This window comes from Sciurus carolinensis, chromosome X (assembly GCF_902686445.1).
Source record: "Sciurus carolinensis chromosome X, mSciCar1.2, whole genome shotgun sequence".
Classification (NCBI taxonomy): domain Eukaryota; kingdom Metazoa; phylum Chordata; class Mammalia; order Rodentia; family Sciuridae; genus Sciurus; species Sciurus carolinensis.
In genome coordinates this window covers 47,460,128-47,485,630 of record NC_062232.1, presented here as the reverse complement: position 1 = coordinate 47,485,630, position 25,503 = coordinate 47,460,128, and the positions used below count along the sequence as shown (strand labels likewise).

At 36.9% G+C, this 25,503-nt stretch overlaps 1 protein-coding gene across 7 annotated transcripts in view; it reads left to right on the top strand.

The window, feature by feature from the left end:
• Positions 1 to 25,503, top strand: part of Arhgef9 (Cdc42 guanine nucleotide exchange factor 9) — a 266,710-nt gene that overhangs the window by 159,836 nt on the left and 81,371 nt on the right. For all 7 annotated transcript variants that reach the window (XM_047536786.1, XM_047536788.1, XM_047536791.1 and 4 more), the window contains one exon: positions 5,487 to 5,666. In XM_047536786.1, coding sequence (XP_047392742.1) covers positions 5,487 to 5,666 — 180 coding nt within the window. The remainder of the gene's footprint in view (positions 1 to 5,486; positions 5,667 to 25,503) is intronic.

Here is a 25,503-nt window from a genome sequence, read left to right as displayed (position 1 = left end):
TTAGATTTCAAACTCCTAATGCCTCCAGATATTTATTTCCAAGTTAAAATGGTTTCAGTGGAACAAAATATTTCATGATCTTGGGAAATCTTGCTAAAAAGTAATAGAATCTCATTCAGTTTTAAGCATGATATTATGACTCTTCTCTCTCAATCCTCTAATATTCAAAAGTGTCTTTAGTGTGAGGGTAGGGAACACTGTGCCCCACTCATTGATAAGTCTTAGTAAGAGCCAACATATTTTGTGCTACATCAAAAATGCCCTGGAGCCTGGTGCATTGGCACATGCCTGCAATCCCAGTTGTTCTGGAGGCCTAGGCAGGAGGCTTGTAAGTTCAAAGGCAGCTGTAGCAACTTAGCAAGGCCCTACGTAACTTAGCAAGATTCTGTCTCAAAAATAAATAATAATAAAAATAAAAAAGACTGGGAATGTGGCTCAGTGGTTAAGTTCCCCGGGTTCTATTCCCAGTATACCTCCTCCAAATGCCCTGGAGTTTGGAAATCATTTTATTAGAAGTCACAGAAGTGCTGTCCCATGACCTAGAGCTATTTGTGTACCTTCCTAGAGTAACCAAGCACATCTCTTGTCTTAATGTTGAGCTTGCAGGATGGAGAAGGGGGATATTTGGGAACCAGGGATTTTGGTGGAAGAGGGACATGAGCCTGGTTGGGAATAGAAAATTAAAGTCCTTAGTATAGCCATTCCAAGATGGCCTTTCCTTGGCATTCTTTATATAGCCCTGTACTATATGATAATGTTAATCAGTCTCTGCTGCTTGAAACTCTTACTCTTGGCTTTTGTGAGATTACAATGCTTGGTATCCTAATAATATGCTGACAGCTCCATTTAGGTTTTATATTTTCCCTCCAATTCTTCTTCTGTTTCTCATCTCTCATTTTCACTATTTCTCTGGGTTTCTGGCCTTTCTTTGAGGGCAAACTTCCTTGGTTTCTTCTGGGCCATTGACTCCCAAAACTTTATATCTATCTCCTTGGACATCTCTTGAGCTTCAAACCTACTTTCATATCCTACTGACCTCTTTTGCTTAACACTTTAAAGAGCAAATTTGTCATCTGTTCTCCTTCAAAGTCATTTTCTCCTAATATACCCTTGTGCTTTTAATGGTCATGATTAGAATTGATTTCCCCTCCTCATAATCAACTTTAACCTCCTCCTTCTCTTCAAACTTGATTCAATGCCCTTAAACACATGACTGTAGCCCACCTTTGAAGCTGTGCCTTCCTCTACTTTCCCTTCTCAGCCTTACCTTCTCTAAACTCTACTACTATTGCCCTATCAAATTCCCCATGGTCTTCATCTATGAAACATGTATTATGTCATTCTTCTACCTCATATACTATTCCATTCCCTTTATATATGTCACAGTCTTAGTCAATCTTTAAGTCTCATCTTCTGTGCCCCCAAAAACCTTTCTTAGAGGCTGGTGTTGTCAAGTTTAGTGGTAGAGTGCTTGCCTAGCATGTGTGAGGGCACTGGGTTCAATTCTGAGCACCACATATAAATAAATAAATATTCATCTACAATTAAAAAAATTTTAAAAGCCCTTTCTTAGATCCTAATTGCTATGTATATTCTCTCTTTCCTCAGAAGTCATGTACTAGGCCAGCATATACTAGACACTGTAGTAGGTGCTGTACACCCAGCATCTTGGCCCAAACTACCTATAACACTGCCTATGAGGCAAACATTATTCCATTTTTTGAGATGAGGAAACTGAGGCACAAGGTTGAAATGTTTCAAATGCTTGTTTGCTTTTGTACAATTGCACTTTACAGTATCTTTGTTACATACTGACAGCTTCATTTTGGATTGTTCCTTTTACTCTTTAGTGCCTGTCCTCCTATTGTTACTGCTACTTTTTAAATCAGAAAAGCCAAGAATTGAAGTTGGGTTTGCTTGCCCTTAACTATCTTTGCAGAATACTTTAAGTGCATTCATTATTGGTGCCTAGCAGCACACAGTAGGAACTCACTGGATGAATGTGGAATGGAAAATGAATGAGCCAATTGAAAATGTTTGAAAAACTTGTAGTGAATTGAATTTGAGTCTGGTATATAAGAGGAAGACTTGGAACAAATTTCCAGCCCAGATTTAGTTTACATTTTAAAAACAGTGCAGAAGATTGGAGAGGATTATCCCCTTGGTGCTGCTGGTGTTTGTGATGGAAGAACACAGGAGCCACATTGTGATGGTCACCTTTATGTTGATGTATCCAAAGTTCCTGATGATAAGTTAGAGGAGGACGTTTATTTTGGCTCACCATTTCAGAGGTTCGGTTCATTCTTGACCAACTCCATTGCTCTGGGCCCAAGATGAAGCAGAACATCATGGCAGAATAGCATAGCAGAGGAAAGTTGCTCAGCTCATGGCAGCTGGGAAGCAGAGAAAGGGAGTATTGAGCCAAGGAGACAAGCTATAATCCCCAAGGGCATGCCCCCACTGACCCACTTCCTCCAGACATGTCCCATCCACCTACTGTCACCATCTAGTACAGTAGTCTTTTCAAATTATTAATCCATCAAGTGGGTTAATACACTGATTACATTTTAGTTCTCATGGACTAATAGTTTCACTTCTGAATATTGCTAAATTGGAAAACCCATGAGCTTTTGGATGGATAGCTCATAACAAACCATAATACCCATGCTTCTTCTGGATTAGTCCTTCTCACACCACTGTACACTGACCTGTCAGCTTTGTTTTACAACTCTCCAGGCATTTATAGCTCATTTTATAGGTGTGCAGTCTGAGACCCAGAGACTGCATAGTTTATAAGTTCAAAGCAGTGTCTCTAGAGCCAGACTATGCCTGCATTGTTTCTTTGATATTAATTAGTTGTATGAACTTGGGCAAATTATTTAATCCCCTCTGAGCTTCAGTTTTCTCATCTACAAGATAGGGAATCTACAGGTCAGGTATTGCTTATCCAAAATGCTAGAGACCAGAGTAATTTCAGATTTCAGAGGTTTTCAGATTTTGGAATGTTTGCATAGATAACCTTGTTGAGTATCTCTAATCTAAAAATACAAAATATAAAATTTAAGTTTGAATTTTATAGCATTTCATATTTCAACTTTGTATTATGGATGTTCAACCTTTAATAGTGTTGTCCAGGGTATATCTGGGCCTTGTGACCTGAGGGCCAAGGCATGTCAACTGGACTAAATGGGGACAAGTGTGATTCATCTACTGCTGATAGAAACGATTATGGAGTCACTAAATAGAAGATTGCAAAGTAAAGAGTATATACAGTTAAATTAAATATAACTGGACCTAGGGTATATAAAGCAGCATCACAAATGGTGTCTGGAGCAGAAGGTTCATAATTAATGCCAAGATACTCTTTTGACACTTGACTAAAATGTTTGGATATAGCTTTAAACCTTGAGCCCAAATGGTCCTCTAAGTGAGGGCCATATGCGCTTATTGAGCTTCACCAACTCCCAGTTAGTACCCACTTTGGGAAGGAGAAAGGAAACTTCTCCATTAAGATTTATTTTATTAAGGCTGACAACTAGCATTTCTCTTTTTTCAATGAGTCAAGAACAAGGAGATATTGACTTTTTTACTGCAATTGGAAGAAAGCAACATAAAAATGAATCTCTCAGGGGCAGGGACAACAGTGACTAAAGATGGCCACCTAAAAATTCTTCTTCAGTGTCAAGAAAAGGAGTCATCTGATTTATGGTGTGATACTTGAAGTTCTGTAAGTTCAATGTAACTAATGAGTAGACATTGGGAGTATGGTTTGATGGGTGTAAGAGCACATGAGTTCAGAAGTCCTGACTCCATAATTTATACCTTATGTTATTGTCTAAAGTGCCAAGTCACTTCTCTTAGCCTCAATTTCTTCATTTTACAATGTAGGTGATAGTGAAACCCAACTCAATACAGATCAAATGATGTAGTAAATGTGAAAACATTTTACATGCAGTAAGGCACAAGGTAATCGAAGTATGATAATAGAAAAAGTTCTGCTGGAATTCTCTTTTGCATCCATTCTGAAGAGGTTTCCCTATGCTTTACTGTCTGTGGAGGACATGAAGTCTAGAATCCTGAGCAATGAAGTATGCCTTAGGCAGGGCTTGATGAACAGTAAACTTTAAGTAAAAAGATAGGTTGTGTGTGTATGTATGTGATGTGTTATACATTAATTATATGACTATAGGATTATACTTTGGCTAGTATATTGTATTGCAGACCTGTGGGAGGGGATACATAGTCCACAGGTAGTTTCTGTTGTCTTTTTTTTAACTCTTTTGTTTTCAGTCTTATGTAGCCAGGGTTACCTTGTCATGGTAGTCCTTCCTCAAAGAAAGCTGATGGAAAAGCTGACTTTTAAAGGACATGTTCAATGATTCAATGATGGGTAGAGAGTGCTCCAGTCTCTTCCTAACAGGCCATATATTCTCTGTTCTAGAATGTTATTCCCCAAATGCTGGGAAGACTGATGGCCCATATAAGCTGAAACAGTTGGGGTTAAAAAGAGAACAAAATAGCATTGGTCAGGATGGTAGCCAGAGAGAGGCAGACTATTACCCACCTCTGTCCTTGTACTTAGTTGAGTGTCATGTCATGAATGTGCATGTATGTGTATTTTCATGTGGCAGTAGGCTCAGTGTTTTCCTGTTATTGCATTTTCTGCTGTCCATGAAGTCTGATGACACATTAGAATCCATGCACAGCCTCTACATTGCTGGATGATACTTACCTCATCCCTAAACTTCTGCATTGCTCTGTTTTGTCATCTGTTAGATACCAAATTTAACCCAGAACCCCACTGTATCTCATAGGATGGTTACAAAAATCACTAACTGAATCCGTGCCAACATCTAGTCTCTTGGGTACAGGGCATCACAGAAAGCCATATTCTTTCATACCCATGACCTCTCTGGATGGTATCTTGTGTGGGTGAAGGCAGGAGGCTGTAGGACTGGGGTCCATTGTGTGTGAGGAATGTCATGGTCTGTTACCCCAGGGGGAGGGGCACAGTGGGGATAAATAATATACTACCAACTGTCAATTGGTCAGTTCCAAGAAGGAGGAGGAAAAGAGGTGGAGCACAGAGAATTGAAAGCAAATGTGCTTAAACCTCATTTCAGCCATTAATATCAGCCTCTTTACCCATTCTGGACCGAGGGCTACTGGAAGCACCAAGGATAGTTGAACTAGAGATTCCTTTCTTTCCTGGGGGAGGTGTTTATGAATAGGGAATAAAAGCATGACACCCATACAGTTCACATTTACACACTGGATCATTCCATGCACTGGCTAATGGAGAGTTGACAGCATTGTCTGTCTTGTGGCCGGGCAAAGCTTATACTCTAGTGCTGTTGCCCTCACCTTATCCCTCATCACTAAGTATGTAAATTTTCCCGTAAGTAGTAGAGCCCTGTGTGTTGGGGGAGGGCTAATCAATGTAGGCAGCTGCATGGACTGAACACATTCTCATTTTGTCTCCTAAGCTGATCACTGGAGATTCCATCGTTAGTGCTGAGGCAGTATGGGATCACGTCACCATGGCCAACCGGGAGTTGGCATTTAAGGCTGGCGACGTCATCAAAGTCTTGGATGCTTCCAACAAGGATTGGTGGTGGGGCCAGATCGACGATGAGGAGGGATGGTTTCCTGCCAGCTTTGTGAGGGTGAGTGTTGGCCTTCACTCTCCTCTCCTTTCTCCTTGGCTGCCTGTCCCTGGCTTCCCTTTCACTAGCCCCTGTTCTGCTCATTTCCCCCTTGGTGACTTTTCTCATATTTGTTCCCTTTCTTTTCTTTTCCTTTCTTTTCTTTTCTTTTCTGTTCTTTTCTTTTCTCTTCCTTTCTTCCATCCTTCCATCCATCCTTCCTTCCTTCCTTCCTTCCTTTCTTCCTTCCTGCCTGCCTGCCTCCCTGCCTGCCTTCCTTCCTTTCATTCTTTCCACTGTCTAGGACCTGGACTTCCTTTAATCTTTTCTTAATTTTAGATATTTCCTTTGTCTCTTGCTTATATTAACAACCCCTACTCCTTTTCTCCCCACCTTTGTACAAATCACTTCCCACATCTGGGCCTTTCCCCTCTGGGGTTGGCCTGGATGATTTTGAAGACACTTTTAACTCTAAATTACTGTGAACTATCACCTTTCTTGTCTCTCTTCTTTTTGTGCTTTCTTCTCTATGTTCCTTCTCTTTTATCCTTTTTTATAGACCCTTCCCATAACCTCCTCTCCTTTCTTTTACTTACTTTTCTCTTATTTCTCTTCCCACCTGTTCCCTTCTTCTACTTTCTCTATGCTTCCCTTGTCTTATTTCTCTCATCCAGGGAAGTATGAACACCCCTGCATATTATCACAGGATATCTTCAGTTGTTTGTGTAAGAATATATACTCACCTCCCTCAGGGTCTAGAGTTTATGGATTGCAGATCATTACTGCTTGCAAGTAAGTCAAATGTCTAGGACCTAAGATGTGCTTGGCATGGAAGCATCCATCCTGTGAGTGCTTACAAGGCCTTGGCCTCTGACATTGTACCATGAAGAACCTGGCCATGAATAGTCACTCTTGGGATGAGGCTTCCAGCAATTTCTGCTTCTTCTGGGTTACCAACTAGCATGGTACTGTGAGAGAAGAACATTGACCTTGTATCCCAGCTCCTGGCCTTCCTTGAGTTCATGAGCTGGAATTTGTTCTTTGACTATTGTAAGCTCTGATTTTCCCCATCTACAAAATGGTGTTAACAATTCCTTAGTGCCCGAGAATGTCATAGTGAATGAGGATGGAGCATGCAAATTGTTTCATGGCAAAACAAATAGCAAAGGCACATGAGGGCATATTATGACTATCCATACCACAGCCTATCATTTTTTTTGTTGTTTTCTCCTCTAAGATATGACTAAGTCTTCTGGACCCCAAATGAAAGGTTAGAGGGGCTTGAGTTCTTAAAGATTGACTGGCCTCAAGTTTGACATATAATACTGTGATATGAAGGAAGGATATGAAGGAAGGAGCAGGACTTTGGGTTCAGATAAACTGAGATACAACTTTACTACTTTACTAAAATTTTGACAAAAATTTTAACTTTTCCAAACTTTGCTTTCCTCATTGTAAAAAATAAGGACAGCAAACATTTTTTATTCGGATTTAATGAAATTAAATATGCAAGTGACATACCTACCACAGTGTTTGACACATGTTAGGTACTTGGCAAATGATAACATCATCATTATGTCACTTTATTAAGTCTAAAAAGTGCCATGTTTCAAGACTGGCTCTAGGGATTGAGAGGGGCCTCCTTCCTTGGAGGGATGTTAACTGTGATGATTTAGGTGAAGGCACTGCCTAGAAGCATGGAAGTAGATGAAACGGCCTCTCATTCCCTTCTCTCACAAGTCTCCTCGTAAAATATCCAATCCTTTCATCTTTGCTTCTGTGGCATCTTTCTTCAGCATCTCAAAATGCCATCCGTGTCCCAGCTTAGCTTTGCTGGTTAATTAATCAATTCTAGGGGTAGTCAGAAAGAGCATATCAGTAACCACCAGCCTTCAGGACTAGTGTCAGGCCTTATATGCCTACAGTTTGTGTCTCTTGTACTGGCACTTCTCTCTCTTTAAAAGAAAGATTAAACCATACCCAAAACCAAATGCATTTTACTTTCAGGGAAACATCACTTTTATAATAAATAGTAAATTAAGGGATGAGGAAAAATGACTGAGCACATCAGGATGGCTCTGGAAGGCAGATGACAGTCAAGCTTCTGAATATCAGTGAACAATTATTGATAATCCTAAGTCCAAGACCATGGGATTGTTCCTCCAGACATACCTCCTTAGCAGTCACTTGGTATAGAATATAGCAACTATCCAGGAGTTCTTAACTCTTACTGTAAAACAAAATAAATGACTTGGGTAGCAATAAATAAGTAAATAAATAAACCTCCAAAAAAAAAAAAAAAAAAGCAAGAAACAAACCACTAAAAGCCAGAATCCCTGCTAGTTTAATAAGAATCTTCAAAATTGAAAACCAGAAATTAGACTTTAAAAATATTTTTTACTGTGCATAAAGGATTATGTTGTTAAAAACAACTTCCAGATGTTTTTACTGTGCATAAAGGATTATGAAGCATGGTCATTATATTTCTATCAGAGAATAGAATATGTAATGAGAGCCACAAATGCAAGCCACAAGTATATTTTAAATTTTTCTGGTAATCACATTAAAAAAGGAAAAATGTTACAAGGGAAATTAATTTTCATATATATTTTGCTTAACCTATTATATTCAAAATAATATATGTATTTCCACTATAAAAATATCAATGATAAATCTGAATTTTTGAAATCATGTGTGTATTTTAACAATACATCTCAATTCACACTAGCAACATTTTCAGGTGCTCGGTAGCCATATGTGGCTAGTTGTTATATCAGGAGCACAATTCCAAGTCTAGAATGAATACTGTTTATAGACCTGGAGTATTAACGATAGAACTTAAATCATAACTCAGAGGTTTGTACCAGTGTAAAATATTATTCCATGTTGCCTCAGATTATTCCATGTTACCTCAGATTATATGCACAGTGAGCATTTTTTATCTCATGAAACTTCTTGCTTGATTTAAACAAACAGTATTCAGATTGCTAAGGAAGAGTACCATGGAACCTTAGAGGCCAACTGTTATGGTGTCACCAGTAAAAGAAATGGTATTGTCTGTTGCATTATGATATAAGTATTGGTTCCAAGGAAGACATTCCAATGCTCATGAGTGAGTATTTATCTTTAGGTTTATATTTATGGTAATATTGTATAATACCCAAGATTAGGTTTATATTTATGGTAATATTTTATAATACCCAAGGGATTACATGTTGGAAGTTATGGAGGCACTTTTCCATTAGGTCTCTAAACATAGAATTATTATCTTCATTCTTTTACATTGTTTTTGGTTGAGGGTAGAATAGTTTTGTGTAAACAGAGCTACCTAGATTAGGAAATGGCAGACCTGAGATTGAGTGATGATTCTACCACTTGGTAAATGATCATAGGCTTTTATTTTCTACTTCAACTCTGAAGCACTATAGAATGTATTCAGACTCTGACATGTCTAGGTAGGACATAGATATTGGTCCCATTAAACCATTGAATCAATAGTGTTATACAGTTGGTAGGTGAATGGGTGATTTCCCAGATTGCTGTACCTTCCCATCATAGGAGTTGTCTAATTTATCCAGATTCATCATTAGCTGAGATTTAGTAGAATCTTCAGTTATTTAGCACAAAATGAATGAGAAAGTATAGTAACAAGAGAAAGTCTTCTCCTAACCTTATACTAAATGGATACATTATAGATCATTAGGTCAAATTGATGATTGAAATACTGAGTCATCTCCATCCCCTACCTGGAAATATTGTTTCTGTGTGAAAATTCAAACTCCAGATTGGTAATCAATAGTGCTTAATGAGGTTCTGAGCTAGCCCTACATGTTGTTGATCATGTTAAAACAAGATGTAGAATCTGAGAAACCTAGATTCTTGCTTAAATTCTGCTATTAGATACACAAATCAAGCAGCATCCTCAATTCAGCAGCATGTGACACATTACAAAGAATTTACAGAAGACCAATTATTCTCATTTTACAAGAAAGAAAACTGGGCTTTGAAGATGCCCTTGGTAGAGCTTGCTGCATACTTGAAGGCAGTGTATAGGACACACAACAGATGGGAGATGAGGTCTTGTGTGACAAGTTGTGGATTTGGTCAGAAAGTAAAGATCCTGCCCAGATGCTTTCAGGAGTGGGATATATACTTTCCATTTATAACAATAAAAAAAAGAAATTCTAGATTTTTTGGTTTCTGGCTTGCCTAGAAGTAGGGAGATGAAAGGGTGACTGAAGCATTTTATTACTTTCATTCCTTGCCTTTGTATAGAGATACCATAAGTCACAGAAACTCAACCTCTCCTGTTCACAGGGAAGACCACTGTTTAGAGCGTCACTTGGTTTTTATTTGTATAGTGTCTCTTTTTGCAGCCAAGAAGAGCCTTGAGAAAAGCTGTTCACCACTATAAAACTCAGTGGCTTTAAAACTGGAAAAACTCGTCTTGACTAGTAGTGGCCAATTTAAGATACATTCCGGGGCCAGGCAGGTAACTTACCTAGAAGAAACAGTCTGTGTCAAGGAGTAAGTGCAGGCATATATCTCACAGGAAATTCTATGCCCTATAAATAAGGAACAAGTGACTTGGATGGTTCTCATTGGTGGGTTGGGGTCTAGAGGGAGGGAAGATCAGTGGAGCCAGATATTCTAATTTTTCAAGAAAAACCAAGAATTTGGGGTTTTTTTTGCATTTAAAAAATTTATTCTAATTGGTTATACATGATATTAGAATGCATTTTGACACATCATACATAAACAGAGTATAACTTCTCATTCTTCTGGTTGTACATGATGTAGAGTTGCATAGATTGTGTAATCATATACGCACACAGGGTAATAATGTCCAATTCATTCTACTATCATTTCTACCTCCATTCCCTCCCTTTAGTACCCTCTGTCTAATCCAAAGTACTTCTATTCTTCCCTAGCCCCTCATTATGAATTAGCATCCACATATCAGAGAAAACATCAAGAATTAGATTTTATGTAAGAATTTATGTTTAAAAATGTTAACCAGTAATTAACAATTTAAAACAAATACAGTAAAAGTCAAACAGTACAAATCTATAGGCTAAATTAACTCCATAGGACCCAGTTTGCAATCACTAGTCACCTTAACTCCTTATTGTATATATCCTGAGGAAACTTAGGCCCAGAAAATGGAAATGACTTGCTTTTCTGTTATTTATGTTTTCCTGTTAATGGACCATACATTCCTGTTTCTTGGTAGAGTTTGTAATTTTTAGTTGAATTGGAGGGAGCATTTTGAATATAATAGTGTGAGAACTCAAGAATCAGTTTCTCTTCTTCCCACAATGCTTGCTGTTGTTGATTGCTGAGCTGCAGTTACCCTTTTGTTTAGTGACTTTTCCAAACTGTATTTGCAAATAGCATATTCTTTTTCACATGTGGTCACTGAAGACTTTGTTCTTTCTTTGGTCATCTAATGACCTGACAGATTTCCTCAATCAGTTGGAGCTAGTAAGAGAAAAATAATATTAATTTCCTGGTCTATTTTGCTTGGCTTTGAACTGGGATACTCCTTCAATGCTATGTCAGGTCATAGCATTCAGAGCTCTGCCTTAGCATTTTCTTCCTACTTACATGGAGCCTGTAGATCTTCCAGCAATGCAAGCATATGGTATTCTTAGTTCTTTCTGAGCATGCATCTGATCCTAGGCATGCATGTTGCAGTCTGACTTCCCCATTAACTGTGATGGCCCTTTGGAGTCTTTATTAACCCAAGATAATTTCCTTCTCAGCTTTTTCTTCACTGTTCCTTTGAGTCTGTTTGCTGTTTTCCCTATCACCATCCCTTTCCCCAGGTGATCACAGGTAGTATATGTCTTTAAATCTTTCTATAAAGGTGGACATAGTATGGAAAGTCACTCCACCCAAGGTCAACCTCTTTGCCAGTCCCTAAAGGCTAAGAAGTCAAAATACACAATCATAATATCTTAAGAACAAAGTCATAGCTTCCTGGCACAAGCCAAGCCATACCAGGAATGTAAGCCACTCTTTCCTCAGCCACTGGAAAACAGAGGACAGTAGGAAGATGAATGAAAATGCTTCAATGCGTTCTCATAAAATTTTTCTTCTCTTTCCTGCATTAAGCAGTGTCATATTCCAGAGTTGCAAATAAGTGGAAGAACTTATTTTCTTTGCACCCTGCTCTGCCACTTTTAATGATTTTGTCCTCTCCTAAATCTTAATACTGGGCTTCTGGGCTATAGAGCAATCAGAAAAGTAGATAACAAGGCTGCTAAAACATTTAACATTTGAGTATTTACCTTTCATTTCAGAATAATAGCATCAGTGGTTTTGCTTTCTTGGGATGCAGGTAGATATGCAAGTCCTTGTTTATTCATTCAAGCTTCAAGTGGTCATAAGCCAGCAGCCTTAACCCTCTATGTAGAAAATCCTGCTGTTAATCCTAGGGGTGACATATAATAGGCTCTGTGAATTAAGTCTGATAATAGCAGGGAGTGTCTTTCTCCCTGGGTTACAGATATTTCTCTCCCCTACACTAGAATTTTAAATAGCATTTTTAGTACTTATTTGCATTCGTATGATCCATCTTAGTAGTTTGTCACTATGCACATGCTTTGGATTGAATTATCTAGTACATCATTTGGCTAATTGAAGTTAGTATTTCAAAAAATACAAGGCCCTCTCCAGCTCAGAGAAAAAACTTAAATCTAGCTTGTTCATGACCCAGATGATTCCTTCAAATTCAGATACAGTGGGTCACCCTGTGTACCTCTCATAGAAGCCTCACATTGAAAGCAACCTTGAGAGTCACATAGATTATTCTGCAATCTCCAATCAGGATCATTTCTAAATCACTCTAACTTTTGAGAAGGCCAGCATCTCTTAACAGAGCTCAAACTACTTCCTTATTTCAGTATTAATACTATATTTTAAGCCAGTTTCTTGAAACATATGGCTTTTGTGCTAGGAAGATGATGTTTAAGAGCTGGCACATTAAATTGTTCTCTGATTCACTATCTTTAATTTGTTTCTTCACATAAGACCATAGACACCATGCTGTGTTTGGAGAGAGATCAAAGTATTTAAAGGGAAGCTAGGGATGCAGTTTTATGTAACAGAACATCTAAAATGGCATCATGCCAAGCTCCTCCTCCTTGATCCTGCTATATAGTTGATCTTTGAAAAGACAAAGCAAAGCCTGCTGCAGGTACAGGTGATTTCCTTAAAGGTAAAAGTAAGGTCTTTCTAAACTCATAAAGAGTTCTGTTTCACTTTGATTTTTCTCCTCTGCTGAAAGAAGAAGAAAAATGTGTAGCTATATGAGGAAAAATCCATTTGGGGTAGTTGAGGCCTGGAATTTCTTGTTTAAAAAATCATTGAAGGCATTTAAAGGATCTAAGTTTCCTATCTTCATTCCCCTCTTTCTCTTCTACCATCACTACCTCACCATTCCCTCCCCTTATCTTTGTGTATTACTTGACATATCATATCTTATGGAGTTCTTCCATTATGACCCTTCCCATCCTAATTACAGATAATAAATGAGGGAAGTATCGTTCAAGATGGGCTATGACCCACCTAGGGTCCTATAGGTGTTTAGATTTGAAGCGAATTTCCAATCTCAGATTGGTTCAGTGTTGTTTGTGGAAGATCTCAAAAGTTATCTAATTTTGTTCTCTTGTTGATATTTGAATACCTCCTAAAATAGTCTTGCTTCCCAAGCAGTTCAGTCTCTGATGTTACATGTTTACTGACAGATAGCTCCCTCCCTCTTCAGGCCTCTGGTTATGGCTTAGGGATAGGTATGAGAGACTTTGTCCTTATGTTAAACTAAAATCTGTCTTTTGAGAGCTTATACTCATGAGAAGTGTATAAATGACTAAGACCATTGGCTCTGGAAATGGTCTTTCTGGATTAGAATCAGAACCTTTACATTTATCAGCAAAGTGGCCGTGGGTAGAACACTTGTACTTTCTGTGTTTCAGTAATCTTATTTGTGTCATTTGATGATATACTAGTACCTACCTCATTAATTTGTGAGAATTACATTGCATTATGCAAAAAGCTGCTAACAGTGTGGTCTGACATATGGGAAGCAATCATTAATGATGCCAATGGTATTCACAACAAACATTAATGTTAATGGAAGAGTATACTTATTTCCCCTTGCTCACTCTCTCCAGCCTCTTGGGAATGTACTTAGCCCGTATTCTGTTGGCAGCCCTTCAGAGGTCCAAAGTCTGAGATTACACCTGCCAAGTCTCTCCTATTCTCCAGGCTACTGGGTTTTATCTTTTATTCATTATCTGGATGAGTCATTCACTCCACATCAGCTTCTTGCTGTTCTTACATGTATGTGGCTATAGTGAGACCTTCTGGGTATGTAAGGTTTCTGGTCTATGCCATTTAGGAACTTGTATGAGGACACAGGTCACATGGAACTTGGGACATACTGATATGGCCAGGTGTCAAGATTAATAGGAATGGTATTGCAACTAATGAGTCTGCTGAACCTGTGCTTGGACATTTTGCTTTCTTGGCTTTCTTTCTCTGGTCTCTATCGAGAGTCATAATATTGTTACTGGAGTAGCACCTCAGCATGTATCCTTCATTTATAAGCAAATAAATGATGAAACACTGTACTATGCATTGGAGGCCAAGAATGGATTGGAAAACATCTTTTGTAAAATGTATTGGGGAAAAGAGACATAATAATATACATGTAAATTCTCCCCTTTGATCCAGCTCATTACTTGTTTGATAAACTTATTGATATAGTGAGGTTATTGACATTGCTTCTCAATGTAGTTTTGTCTGAGGGCCATGTGTAGAGCAGACTCATGCCTACATTCAATTATATATTAGGTAAGTATTGGTCACTCTTTTTTTATTTACTTTTTTAGATATATATGACAGTAGAGTGTATTTTGACATATTATATATACATGGAATATAACTTATTCTAATTAGGATCCTATTCTGTGGTTAAACATGGTATGGCTTTTCACTGGTGGTATATTCATATATGAACATAGGAAAGTTATATCTGATTCATGCTACTATCTTTCCTATTCCTGTCCCACCTCCTTCCTTTTATTCCCCTTTGTCTAATCCACTGAAATTCTATTCTCTGCCACATTTTCTTTTGTGTTAGCATCTGTGTATCAGAAAGAACATTTGAACTTTGTTTTTTGGGGATTGTTCTTTTTGTTTTTGACTTACCATGATAGTCTCCAGATCTATCCATTTACTGGCAAAAATTATAATGTCATTTTTATGATTAAGTAATATTCCACTGTGTATTTATAGCACATTTTCTTTATCCATTCATCTGTTGAAGGACACCTTGGTTGGTTCCATAGCTTAGCTTTTGTAAATTGAGCTACTGTAAACTTGGATATGACTGCATCACTGTAGTATGCTGATTTTATGTCTATTGTGTATAAACTGAGGAGTGGGATAACTGAGTTAAACAGTGGTTCCAAAGTTTTCTGAGGAATCTCCATATTGCTTTCTAGGGTAGTTGTACCATTTTGCCATCCCACCAGCAATGTATGTGCGTTCCTTTTTCCCCATATCATTGCCAACATTTATCTATACTTATATTCTTGCTATTTGCCATTCTGACTGGAATGAGATGGAATCTCAGTGAATTTTTAATTTGCATTTCTCTAACTACTAGAGATGTTGAACATTTTTTCATATATTTGTTGACCACTGGTATTTCTTCTTCTGTGAACTGCCTGTTCAGTTCCTTTGCCCAGTTAATGATTGGGTTGTTATTTTTTTGTGTTATTTGAGTTCTTTTCATTTCCTGAAGATTAATGCTTTATCTGAGGTGCAGATGGCAAAGATTTTTTCCCATTCTGTAGGCTCTCTCTTCATGTTCTTGATTGTTTCCTTTGTTGTGAAGAAGCTTTTTACCTTGATACCATCCCATTTATTGATTCTTGATTTTACTTTTTGTGCTTTAGGAGTCTTGTTATGTAAGTCATTTCCTAAGCTGAAAATGATGGAGTATTGGGCTTACATTTTCTTTTAGTAGGTGCAGGGTCTTTGGTCTAATGCCTATTCTTTTAAAAAGCATTTATATATATATGTTTATATATATTAAAATATACATATATTTATATATATTTTTATTTGTTGATGTGTCTTTATTTTATTCATTTATTTATATGTTGGTGCTGAGAATTGAATTTAGTGCTTCACACATGCTAGATAAATACTCTACCACTCAGCCACAATCACAGCCCCTAATGCCTACTCTTAAGGGCACATTTAATAAAATAAATTCTTTCTTGTGAGACAGAACCAGTATCAGCTCTGAAATTACAGTTTAGTTAAACCTGAGTTGTGGGTAAGATATGATCATGGAGTCAGATAGATCCCACCTAACTGTAAATATTGTAAGAAATTTCCACCTGGTAAATAGAGTGTTGCAGCAGTAGGCAGCAGACAGGTGGCATTGTTGTCATGGCAAGTGGTTGGTACTAGTGAATACAACATGAAGCTGTTAAGTGTAATTTAATAAGGACGTCATGTACAGTGACTGGGAATCAAGAAGCAGACAGTTTGTATAAAAACGGTTTCTAAAACTGTAGAAGAAAGGGCTTAGATATAAATTAATTCATCCAACAGATGATCTTCATTTGATTACTGAGGATATACAGAATCACTTAGACCATTTTTCCAGAGGCTAAGTATAGAATTGGGAACTTATATAGAAGGGAGGTAACTTCCTAAACACTGTGATTTTATTTGTGTGTGTGTATGTGGTACTGAGTATTGAACTCAGAGCCTCACATATGCTAGGCAAGTGTTCTACCACTGAGCTGTGCCCTAATATTTTATTTTGAGATAGGGTTTTGCTAAGTTGCTGAGTCTGGCCTCAAAAATGCAATCCTCAGCCTCCTGAGTAGCTGGGATTGCAGGCATGTGCTACAACTCCTGGCAGCTCTGTGATTTTAGTGAAATTACTTCCATTAGCCTGGTCTGTTTTCTCCCTTAAAAATGGAGGGATTAGAGCAGATAAACTCCAAGAAACTTTCTAACCCATACTCCATAATCTTTTTTTTAATTTTAAGGTAAAATAAGCATATATTCTACCATTTCAACCATTTAAAAATATACAATTTAGTACATTCACAATGTTGTGAAATCATCACCTCTCTCTTATTATGGAATTTCTTTTTTATGACTCAAAAGAGAAATTCCATAACCATTATTAGTCATTCTCCATTACTCCCTTTTCCCAGCCACTGGACCCCATAATGTTTTGCAGACGTTTGGAAGGCAAGGATTGTTAGGGAAGGGGTGTGCTTCAGTAGGAGTTGATGTCAGGAAGGAGCAATGACTCAAGTGCCTTAAGAGAATATCTCAGCATGGGTAGTGAATACTAAGACTGAAAAATGCAAGGTAGACGTTGCTGAAGAACCCTCAAGAAGGATCAAGCCGTATTTGGGTCACTTGTCGATTTCTTCAGATCAGATAGTGAATGAGACCCTGTGAAATTACCTATGCCAATAGATGGCATAGCAAAAAACAAATCTCCTAGGTTTTTATTATCCCGAGTTGGCACCATCTGGCCCTAGAACCATAAGGCAACATCTAATAAAATATGCCTTCTCTATTCTGAGAAGGGCTTGAGAAAGTACTTTTTATAATTGCTCTCATAATTTCCCCAAACTCTCATAGTCCAAATGCTGCCCCCTTCAGAGCCAAGCTTTAAATCCTCCTCCCTGCAAAAGTGACACATTGTCAGTTGATGTCTTTGGTCCATGACAAAGCTTCCTATGGTCTGACTCCAAAGCCAGTGCTTTTCCAGGCTATCATCCTGAGGTGTTTTTTGTTTTGTTTTCTTACACTTCTGAATTCAAATAATTGCAAGCTTTTTGGGAGATGAGTAACTCAGGTCACCCTGATTTTAAGCATCCTCCCTTATTGTGACTTTCATCATGAAATCAGGGAGAGTTGGACTTTGTACTTCTACATCTAGATAAGTTAAATAGAAGCCTTCTTTTTCTTTTAACTCAAACAGAAAGCAAATCAAAGGAATAAAAAGATATGAACTTCTGAAGGTCCTGTCAGAGTACTCCTTTGGTGACTACTAGTAAACATATTCTATCAAGGTTCTAAGTAGGATAGGCCCATGAAAACCAACAAAAGTAGAAGAATTAGGGGTAGAGTGGAATATAGTTCATCTTAGAATCATGTAGTTTTCTTCACTGGGGGAAAAGAAGAAAAACTCTCTTCCCTATACCCTAATTTACACCATTTCATTTTGATCTCTTACCCTAGGAAGCCTTGTCATGGGAAGGAGACATTAACATCTCCTTTCCAGGCTATATAGTCTCCCTTTGATTGTGGGAGTAGGGGTGTGCTTAGAGTCTGGAGGAGGTGACATTTGGAGTGTGAGAAATTTGGGGAAATTATGAAAACAATTATAAAAGTACTTCCTAAAACCATTGTGTCAGGGGAAAAAATGCCCCTAGAGAGGGGCAGTTATTCTCAGATATTGATGGTGTCAACCTAAGGATAATGACAAGAACTAATAATTGAGTCTGTGCCGGGAACTATTTTACATGTATTATCTTATTTAATTCTCATAATAACTCATGAATTAGGGTGACATTATTCTGTTTTATAGAAGAGGAACTTGAGGAACAGAAAAGTTAAGTAAATTATTCTGTTCTATACAGCAAGGCAGTTGTAAAGTTAATAATATTTGGCTGGATGCAGTGGCACATGCCTGTAATCCCAGAGTCTCTGGAGACTGAGGGAGGGGGAATTGTGAGTTCAAAGCCAGCCTCAGCAAAAGTGAGGCACTAAGCAAATCAGTGTGACCCTGTCTCTAAATAAAATACAAAATAGTGATGGGGATGTGGCTCAGTGGTTGAGTGTCCCTGAGTTCAATTCCTGGTACCCCCCCAAATTTTTGTACCCAGGATCCCAATTCTGTATCATTTACCTCTGTCATAGATTGTCTATTCTGATTTTGGCCTTCAAATCTGGAGTTCTTGCTTCAGTCCTGACTGATATCTGTTTACTTATAATGCATCTCCCTCTTTGGCCTTGGTTTTCTTATCTGGGAAATGGGAATAATAAACCTGGCTTTAACCACCTTGCAGGAATGCTTTAAAGTACAAGTAAGAGAGTTTGTGGAAAGGGACTAGTCTTGGACAAGGTTTTCAGGGAAGCCAGGAACAAAGACTGATAGAAATGAGTAGGTAAAGGCCGTATTGGAGTAGGAGTAGAATTCACACGTTAGAATACAAGGATGTAGGGGTGGGAATAAACAGGATGTGTTGGAATGAATGGAAAATGTAGCTTGGCTGAGATCATGGGTGTGTGTTGGGATGCAGTGGAACCCTTGATGTGTTTATGGACAGCTATGAGTGCAAAAATAGGATATTCACATGAATATTTTCTCTCCTCTTCCTCCATTTCCCTACCTTTTTGTCTGTTATATAACCAAAATCTTCATTGCTGTGGTTAAAGCTCATTACTTCTCATTATGTCTGTGCTGGAAAGAGAGAACAATTTGTCAGTAGCCTTCTTATGATGATCTTTCATGTAATTAGTGACAGTTATTAAACCTCTTTCCCTTGAGGGACCAAGGAATGCCTTTGTGCTTGACTGTACACACCATGCTGATTGTGTTTGTACCAGGCAAGAATGCTAATTTCTTCCTGGCATATGTTTCAGGGATCTCTAAGCATTCCTGATCCTCCTAGAAACGGGGATTGGAGTTCTAAAACAGGTTGGTATATATGTGTATGCAAGAATGAAAGTTGTGCCTTCAGCCAACCAGGTTCTTTTCAGTCTCCCACATCTACCTTTTTATCTCAAAACTTCTGATGATTTACTGTGGTAGAAGAGAAAGGCATTTTGTTGACCTTTGTTATAGGAGAGTTCGTGTTCCCTCTAGTCTTGCTCCCTTTGTCTGTTTTGCTATTTTTCTGTGTTTGCTAAGATTTTTAGACTGCTGCTTTCATTCAAACAGAAGCAGACCAGAGGGCTTTGCTCATGATTAGAATTATCTAAAAAGGAAAGTGCTACCTTGGAAGACAGTGATCTTCTCATCACTGGTTGTGTTCAAACAGTTGGGTTGGGCAGATGTTGGTAGGGGATGTTGTTGAGGGAGTTTATGTATTGATTGGGGAATAGAGGTGGGTTTAGACTATCTGACCTCCCATTTCCTTTGTAGCTCTTATTTCCCAGCTCTGAGATTCTGTTATTTAATGTGACTGGCAGTAACACCTCACTTTCTCAGCAAATAGCTCACTTATCACTCCTCTCTGGCTGGCTAGATCTGGCCTCTGAAAATATCAAGGTGAGATTTAGGCAATATTTCTTATCCATTCTCTTCTTCAAATCATCACATTACTGGAGCCAGGGATAGATTAGCTTTCTAAGACAATCTCAGAGCCTTTATTGAACTTATGAGAGAGTTACTAGCTGGATGTTATGACACCTTTCCTTTTAGAACTACCAATTTTTTTGGAGGGAGGGGCTACTAAAGATGTTGAAGAATATATAACCAGGACTTGAGTGAACATCAGTTTAACATGTGGAACTGTGGCAATTCTACTGTAGTAGAAATGTAGGTAAGTAAATCCTTGGATTTTTTTTTTTTTCATACAAAATCCATAACCATGCTTTCCTCAGGAGAAAAAAAAAAAACTGTAGGTAGGATGGAGAGTTGTCCAAGGAAAAATTTTACTTTCTCTAGACTATTTTAAATTTTTATATGTTTATATTTATAGAGTTATAGTTCACATGCCACAAAATCTGCCATTTGAAAACCTACCATTTATTAAGTTTTAGTATTTTTGCCAGGTTGTGCAGCTATCACCACTACCTAATTCCAAAACATTTTATTTTTATTTACTTTTTGAACTATATTTATGTTAAAACTTTAATGAATCTTTCCACATAATGTAAAGAAATACATTTTGGTTTTTAAATTCTAGGTCTTATTAATTAATTTATTAATTTTTAATTGGGGAATATTTTATATCTTCAATGGAATACATTATTGCAATTCAGTACATATATACTATATAATAATCAAATCAGTATAGTAAGCTTTGGCATCTCTTCAAATAATAATCATTTTTATGTTGGGAATTTCATACTCTTCTATTCATTTTGAAATATATCATAGATTGTTTTAACCCGTAGATACCATACTATGGTAAAGAAGAACCAGAAGCAATTCTTCCACTGTGTTTTAGTGCTCCTTAGTGAACTTCTTTCCATCCTCCATTCCTTCTGTTTTTCCCAGACTCTAGTGTTCATTATTCCATTCTCTTCTTCTACAAGATTGTCTTATTACTTTTCACAAATGAATGAGAACATGGAGTATTTGTCTTTATGACTCTGGCTTATTTCATTTAACATAGTGACCTCCAGTTCCACCATGTTGCTGCAAGTGACAGGATAACATTCTCATTTATTTGTTGAATAATATTCAATTGTGTATATATACCACATTTTCTTTATTCATCTACTGAAGGACATCTGGGTTGATTTCATATTTTAGCTATAATAAACATGAAAAGACAAGTGCCTTTTTAATATAATGACATCATCTACTTTGGATATGTAGACAGAGAACATTTATTTCATTAAATATTTATTTTTAATAGAGAAATTCAACATACTACAGTGACACAGCCACATCAATGTTTATAGCAGCTCAATCCACAGTAGCTAGATTGTGGAACCAACCTAGATGCCCTTTAGTAGATGAATGGATAAAGTATACAATGGAATATTATTTAGCCATAAAGAAGAATAAAATTATGGCATTTGCATGTAAATGGATGGAGTTGGAGAATATCATGCTAAGTGAAATAAGCCAATCCCAAGAAACCAAAGGCTGAATGATTTCTCTGTTAAGTGGATAACAGGGGTGGGGGAGGTAAGGGGAGAATGGAAGAAGGATGGATTGTGCAGACAGAAATGAGGGGTGGGGAGTGGTCGGGGGAAGGAAAGATAATAGAATGAGACAAACATTACCATATGTGCATGTATGATTACACAAGTGGTATGACTCTATTTCCTGTACAACCAGAGAAACAATGGTTATACCTCATTTGTGTACAATGAATGAAAATTTAAAGAAATATGGAAAAAATAAAAAAAGTTTAAAAATTCTCAAAAAAAGAAAGAAAAACAATAAAATTTTATTGAGGATTCTGCATTAAAAATTGTCTATATTTTGTGATACAGTGTGATACATATACACACGCATGCACACTTTCCTTAATTATTTCACTATAGTACATTATTTCACAGTATTATTTATCATTTTTTTGTTGGGAGAACATTTCAAATCTATGCTCAGTAATTTTCACTAAATAATAGTATTAACTATAGTCAACAAACTGTACAAATGTTCTCTATTATTATTATCATTAGGTACCAGGAATTGAATCCAGGAGTGTTTAACCACTGAGTCACATTCCAGCCCTTTTTTTATATTTTATTTAGTGACAGGGTCTTGCTGATTTGCTAGGACCTCACTAAGTTGCTGAGGCTGACTTTGAACTCACAATCCTCCTTTCTTCAGTTTCCTCAGCTGCTGGGATTACAGGCATGCACCACCATGCCTAGCTCTAGTATTCTCAACTAAACTTGAACTTTGTACACTTTGATGAAAATTTCCCCATTCTCCTTCAACTAAGCTCCTGGAAACTACTAGTATAATTTCTGTCTGTAGATTTGTGTATTCTGGAGATTTCCTATAAATGGAATCATATTATTTATGGCCTTTTTTGTCTGACTTATTTACTTAGCATAATGTTTTAGAGGTTCATCCATGTTGTAACATATATTAGTGTTTCATTCCTTCATATTGCTGAATAATATTCTTTTGTATAGATAAACCACATTTTGGTTTACCACTTTATCAATTGATAAACATTTGGGTTATTTACACTTTTTATGAATAATGCTATGAATATTCAAGTTCAAGTTTCAGTGGGAGCCTGTGTTTTTATTTCTCTTGAGTATATATCTAGGAGTGGAATTGCTGGGTTTTATAATAACTATATGTTTAACTTGTCAAGGAACTACCAAAATGTTTTTGAGTGATTACATCATTTATTATTCCTATCAACAGTGCATGAGGATTCCAGCTTTTTTATATCCTCCTCAACACATGTTATTGGCCTTTTTGTTGGTCATTATTTTAGCCATTCTACTGTGAAGTGATTTTGATTTGCATTTTCCTGAAGTCTAATGATGTTGTTTGTCTTTTTATGTGTTTATTGGACATTTGTATATATTCTTTGGAGAAATGTCTACTCTACTGAAATACGTCATCATTTTTAAAATGGGTTCAAGACAACCCACATAATAGAAGAAAATATTTGCATATCATATGTCTGATAAGGATCTAGTGTGCAGAATATATTGAACTCATCAGACATATACAAATATTTCCTCCCATTACATGGGTTGTCATTTTTCTTTCTTTTTTTCGGGCGGCAGTTAACTGGGGATTGATCCCAGGGGTGATTTACCAATGACCTCCATACTTAGCCCTGTTTTATTTATGCATTTTAAAATTTTGAGACAGGATCTCACTAAGTTGTTGAGAGTCTTGCTAAATTGCTGAGGCAAACCTCAAACTTGAGATCCTCCTGTATCAGCCTCCCCAGTCACTAGGATTAAAGGTATTCACCACTGCACACAGCTGTCTTTTTTCTTTCTTGATGGTGTTAATTGTAGCACATATTTTTAAAATAATATGATGAAGTCCAATTTAATTTCACTTGGTTGCTTATGCTTTAGATGTGATATCTAAGACACTATTGCCTAAATCTGAAATTGCAAAGATTTTCCTTGTTCCTTTGTTAACTCTACATTCAGACCCTTCAACATTTTAGTTAATTTTTATACATAGTGTGAGGTAGGGGTTCATGTTTATTCTTTTACATGTGGGATTCCCAGTTTTTCCAACAGCATTTATTGAAAATACTAAACATTCCTTCTTGAATCATCTTGTCCATTTTGACAAAAATCAATTCAGTACAAATGTGGGGTCTCTCACAATATGTCAGGGGAAGGGAGAAGGGAATATTAACCAGATTGGGCAGGGCAGAGTAGAGGGAAAGGAGAGGGAATGAGAATGGGAAAGACAATAGAATGAATCAGACATAACTTCCCTATGTTCATATATCAATATATCACCAGTGTATCTTCATATCATGTAAAACCACAATAATGGGAAGTTATACTTTCCTGTATGTATGATATGTCAAAATACATTCTACTGTCATGTATAACTAGAAAGAAAAAATATTAAAAATTTTAAAAATGTGGGATCTATTTCTGGCATCTCAATTATATTACATTAATCTTTATGTCTACTCTTATTGCCAGCACCACATTCCTTTGGTTACTGTAGATGTGTATTAACATTTGAAAGCTAATAAGGTGAACTCTCCAACTTCATTCTTTTTCAAAATTGTTTTATTCTAGATCTCTTGAATTTTAATATGAATTTTAAGGTCAGTTTGTCAATTTATACAAAGAAACCAGCTAAAAGATTTTGATAAGGATTGTGCTGAATCTGAATCAATTTGGGGAGTATTGCCATCTTAGCGATATTTTGTTCTCTCTATGAAAAGGAGAGATATTTCTATTTAGTTAGATTATCTTTACTTTCTTTCAACAATGTTTTGCTGTTTTCAGTGTATAAGTCTTACAATTCTTTTATTAATTTATTTCTAAGTATTTTTTCTCTGATGCTCTTTAAATGAAATTGCTTTCTTAATTTCACTCTCAGACTACTGACTGCTAATTACGGAAATACAGTTGAGTTTTGTATTTTGTTCTTACATACTACAATATTGCTGAACTCACTTATTAGTTAAACCAGGGTTTTTTGGTTAGACTCCTTAGGATTTTCTTTATATAAGATCATATGATCTTTGACAGGTAATAGTTTTACTTTTTCCACCCAATCTTTTTTTATTTGTACTAATTAGTTATACATGACAGTATAATACATTTTGACACATCATAAATGTAGTATAACTTCCCATTCTTCTGGTTGTACATGATGTAGAATTACACCAATCATGTAATCATGTTTACACAGGGTAATAATGTCTGTTTCCTTCTACTATTCTTCCTACCTCCATACCTCCTTCCTCCCTTCACTCTCCTGTGTCTAATCCGAAGTACTTCTATCCTTCCTTAGCCAACCCCCCATTGTGAATTAGCATCCACATACCAGGAAAGCATTCAGCCCTTGCTTCTTTGGGATTGGTTTATTTAACTTAGCATTATGTTCTCCAGCTCCATCCATTTACCAGCAAATGCCATAATGTCCTTCTTCTTTAAGACTGAATAATGTTCCCTTGTGTACATTTCCTTTATCCATTTATCTGTTGAAGGGCACCTAGGTTGTTTCCATAGTTTAAATATTGTGAGTTGAGCTGCTAAAAACATTGATATGACTGTATCACTGCAGTATGTTGATTTTAAGTCCATTGGGTATAAACCGAGGAGTGGGATAACTGGGTCAAATGGTGGTTCCATTCCAAGTTTTCTAAGGAATCTCCATACTGCTTTCCATAATAGTTGCACCAATTTGCATTCCCACCAGCAATGTAGGAGTATACCTTTTCCCCCACATCCTCACCAACATTTATTGTTATTTGTATTCTTTTCTTGATAATTGCCATTCTAACTGGAGTAAGATGGACTCTCAGTCACATTTTAGTTTGCATTTCTATAATTACTGGGGCATTTGAACATTTTTCATATATTTGTTGACCATTCATATTTCTTCTTATGTGAAGAGTCTGTTCAGTTCCTTAGACCATTTATTGATTGGGTTATT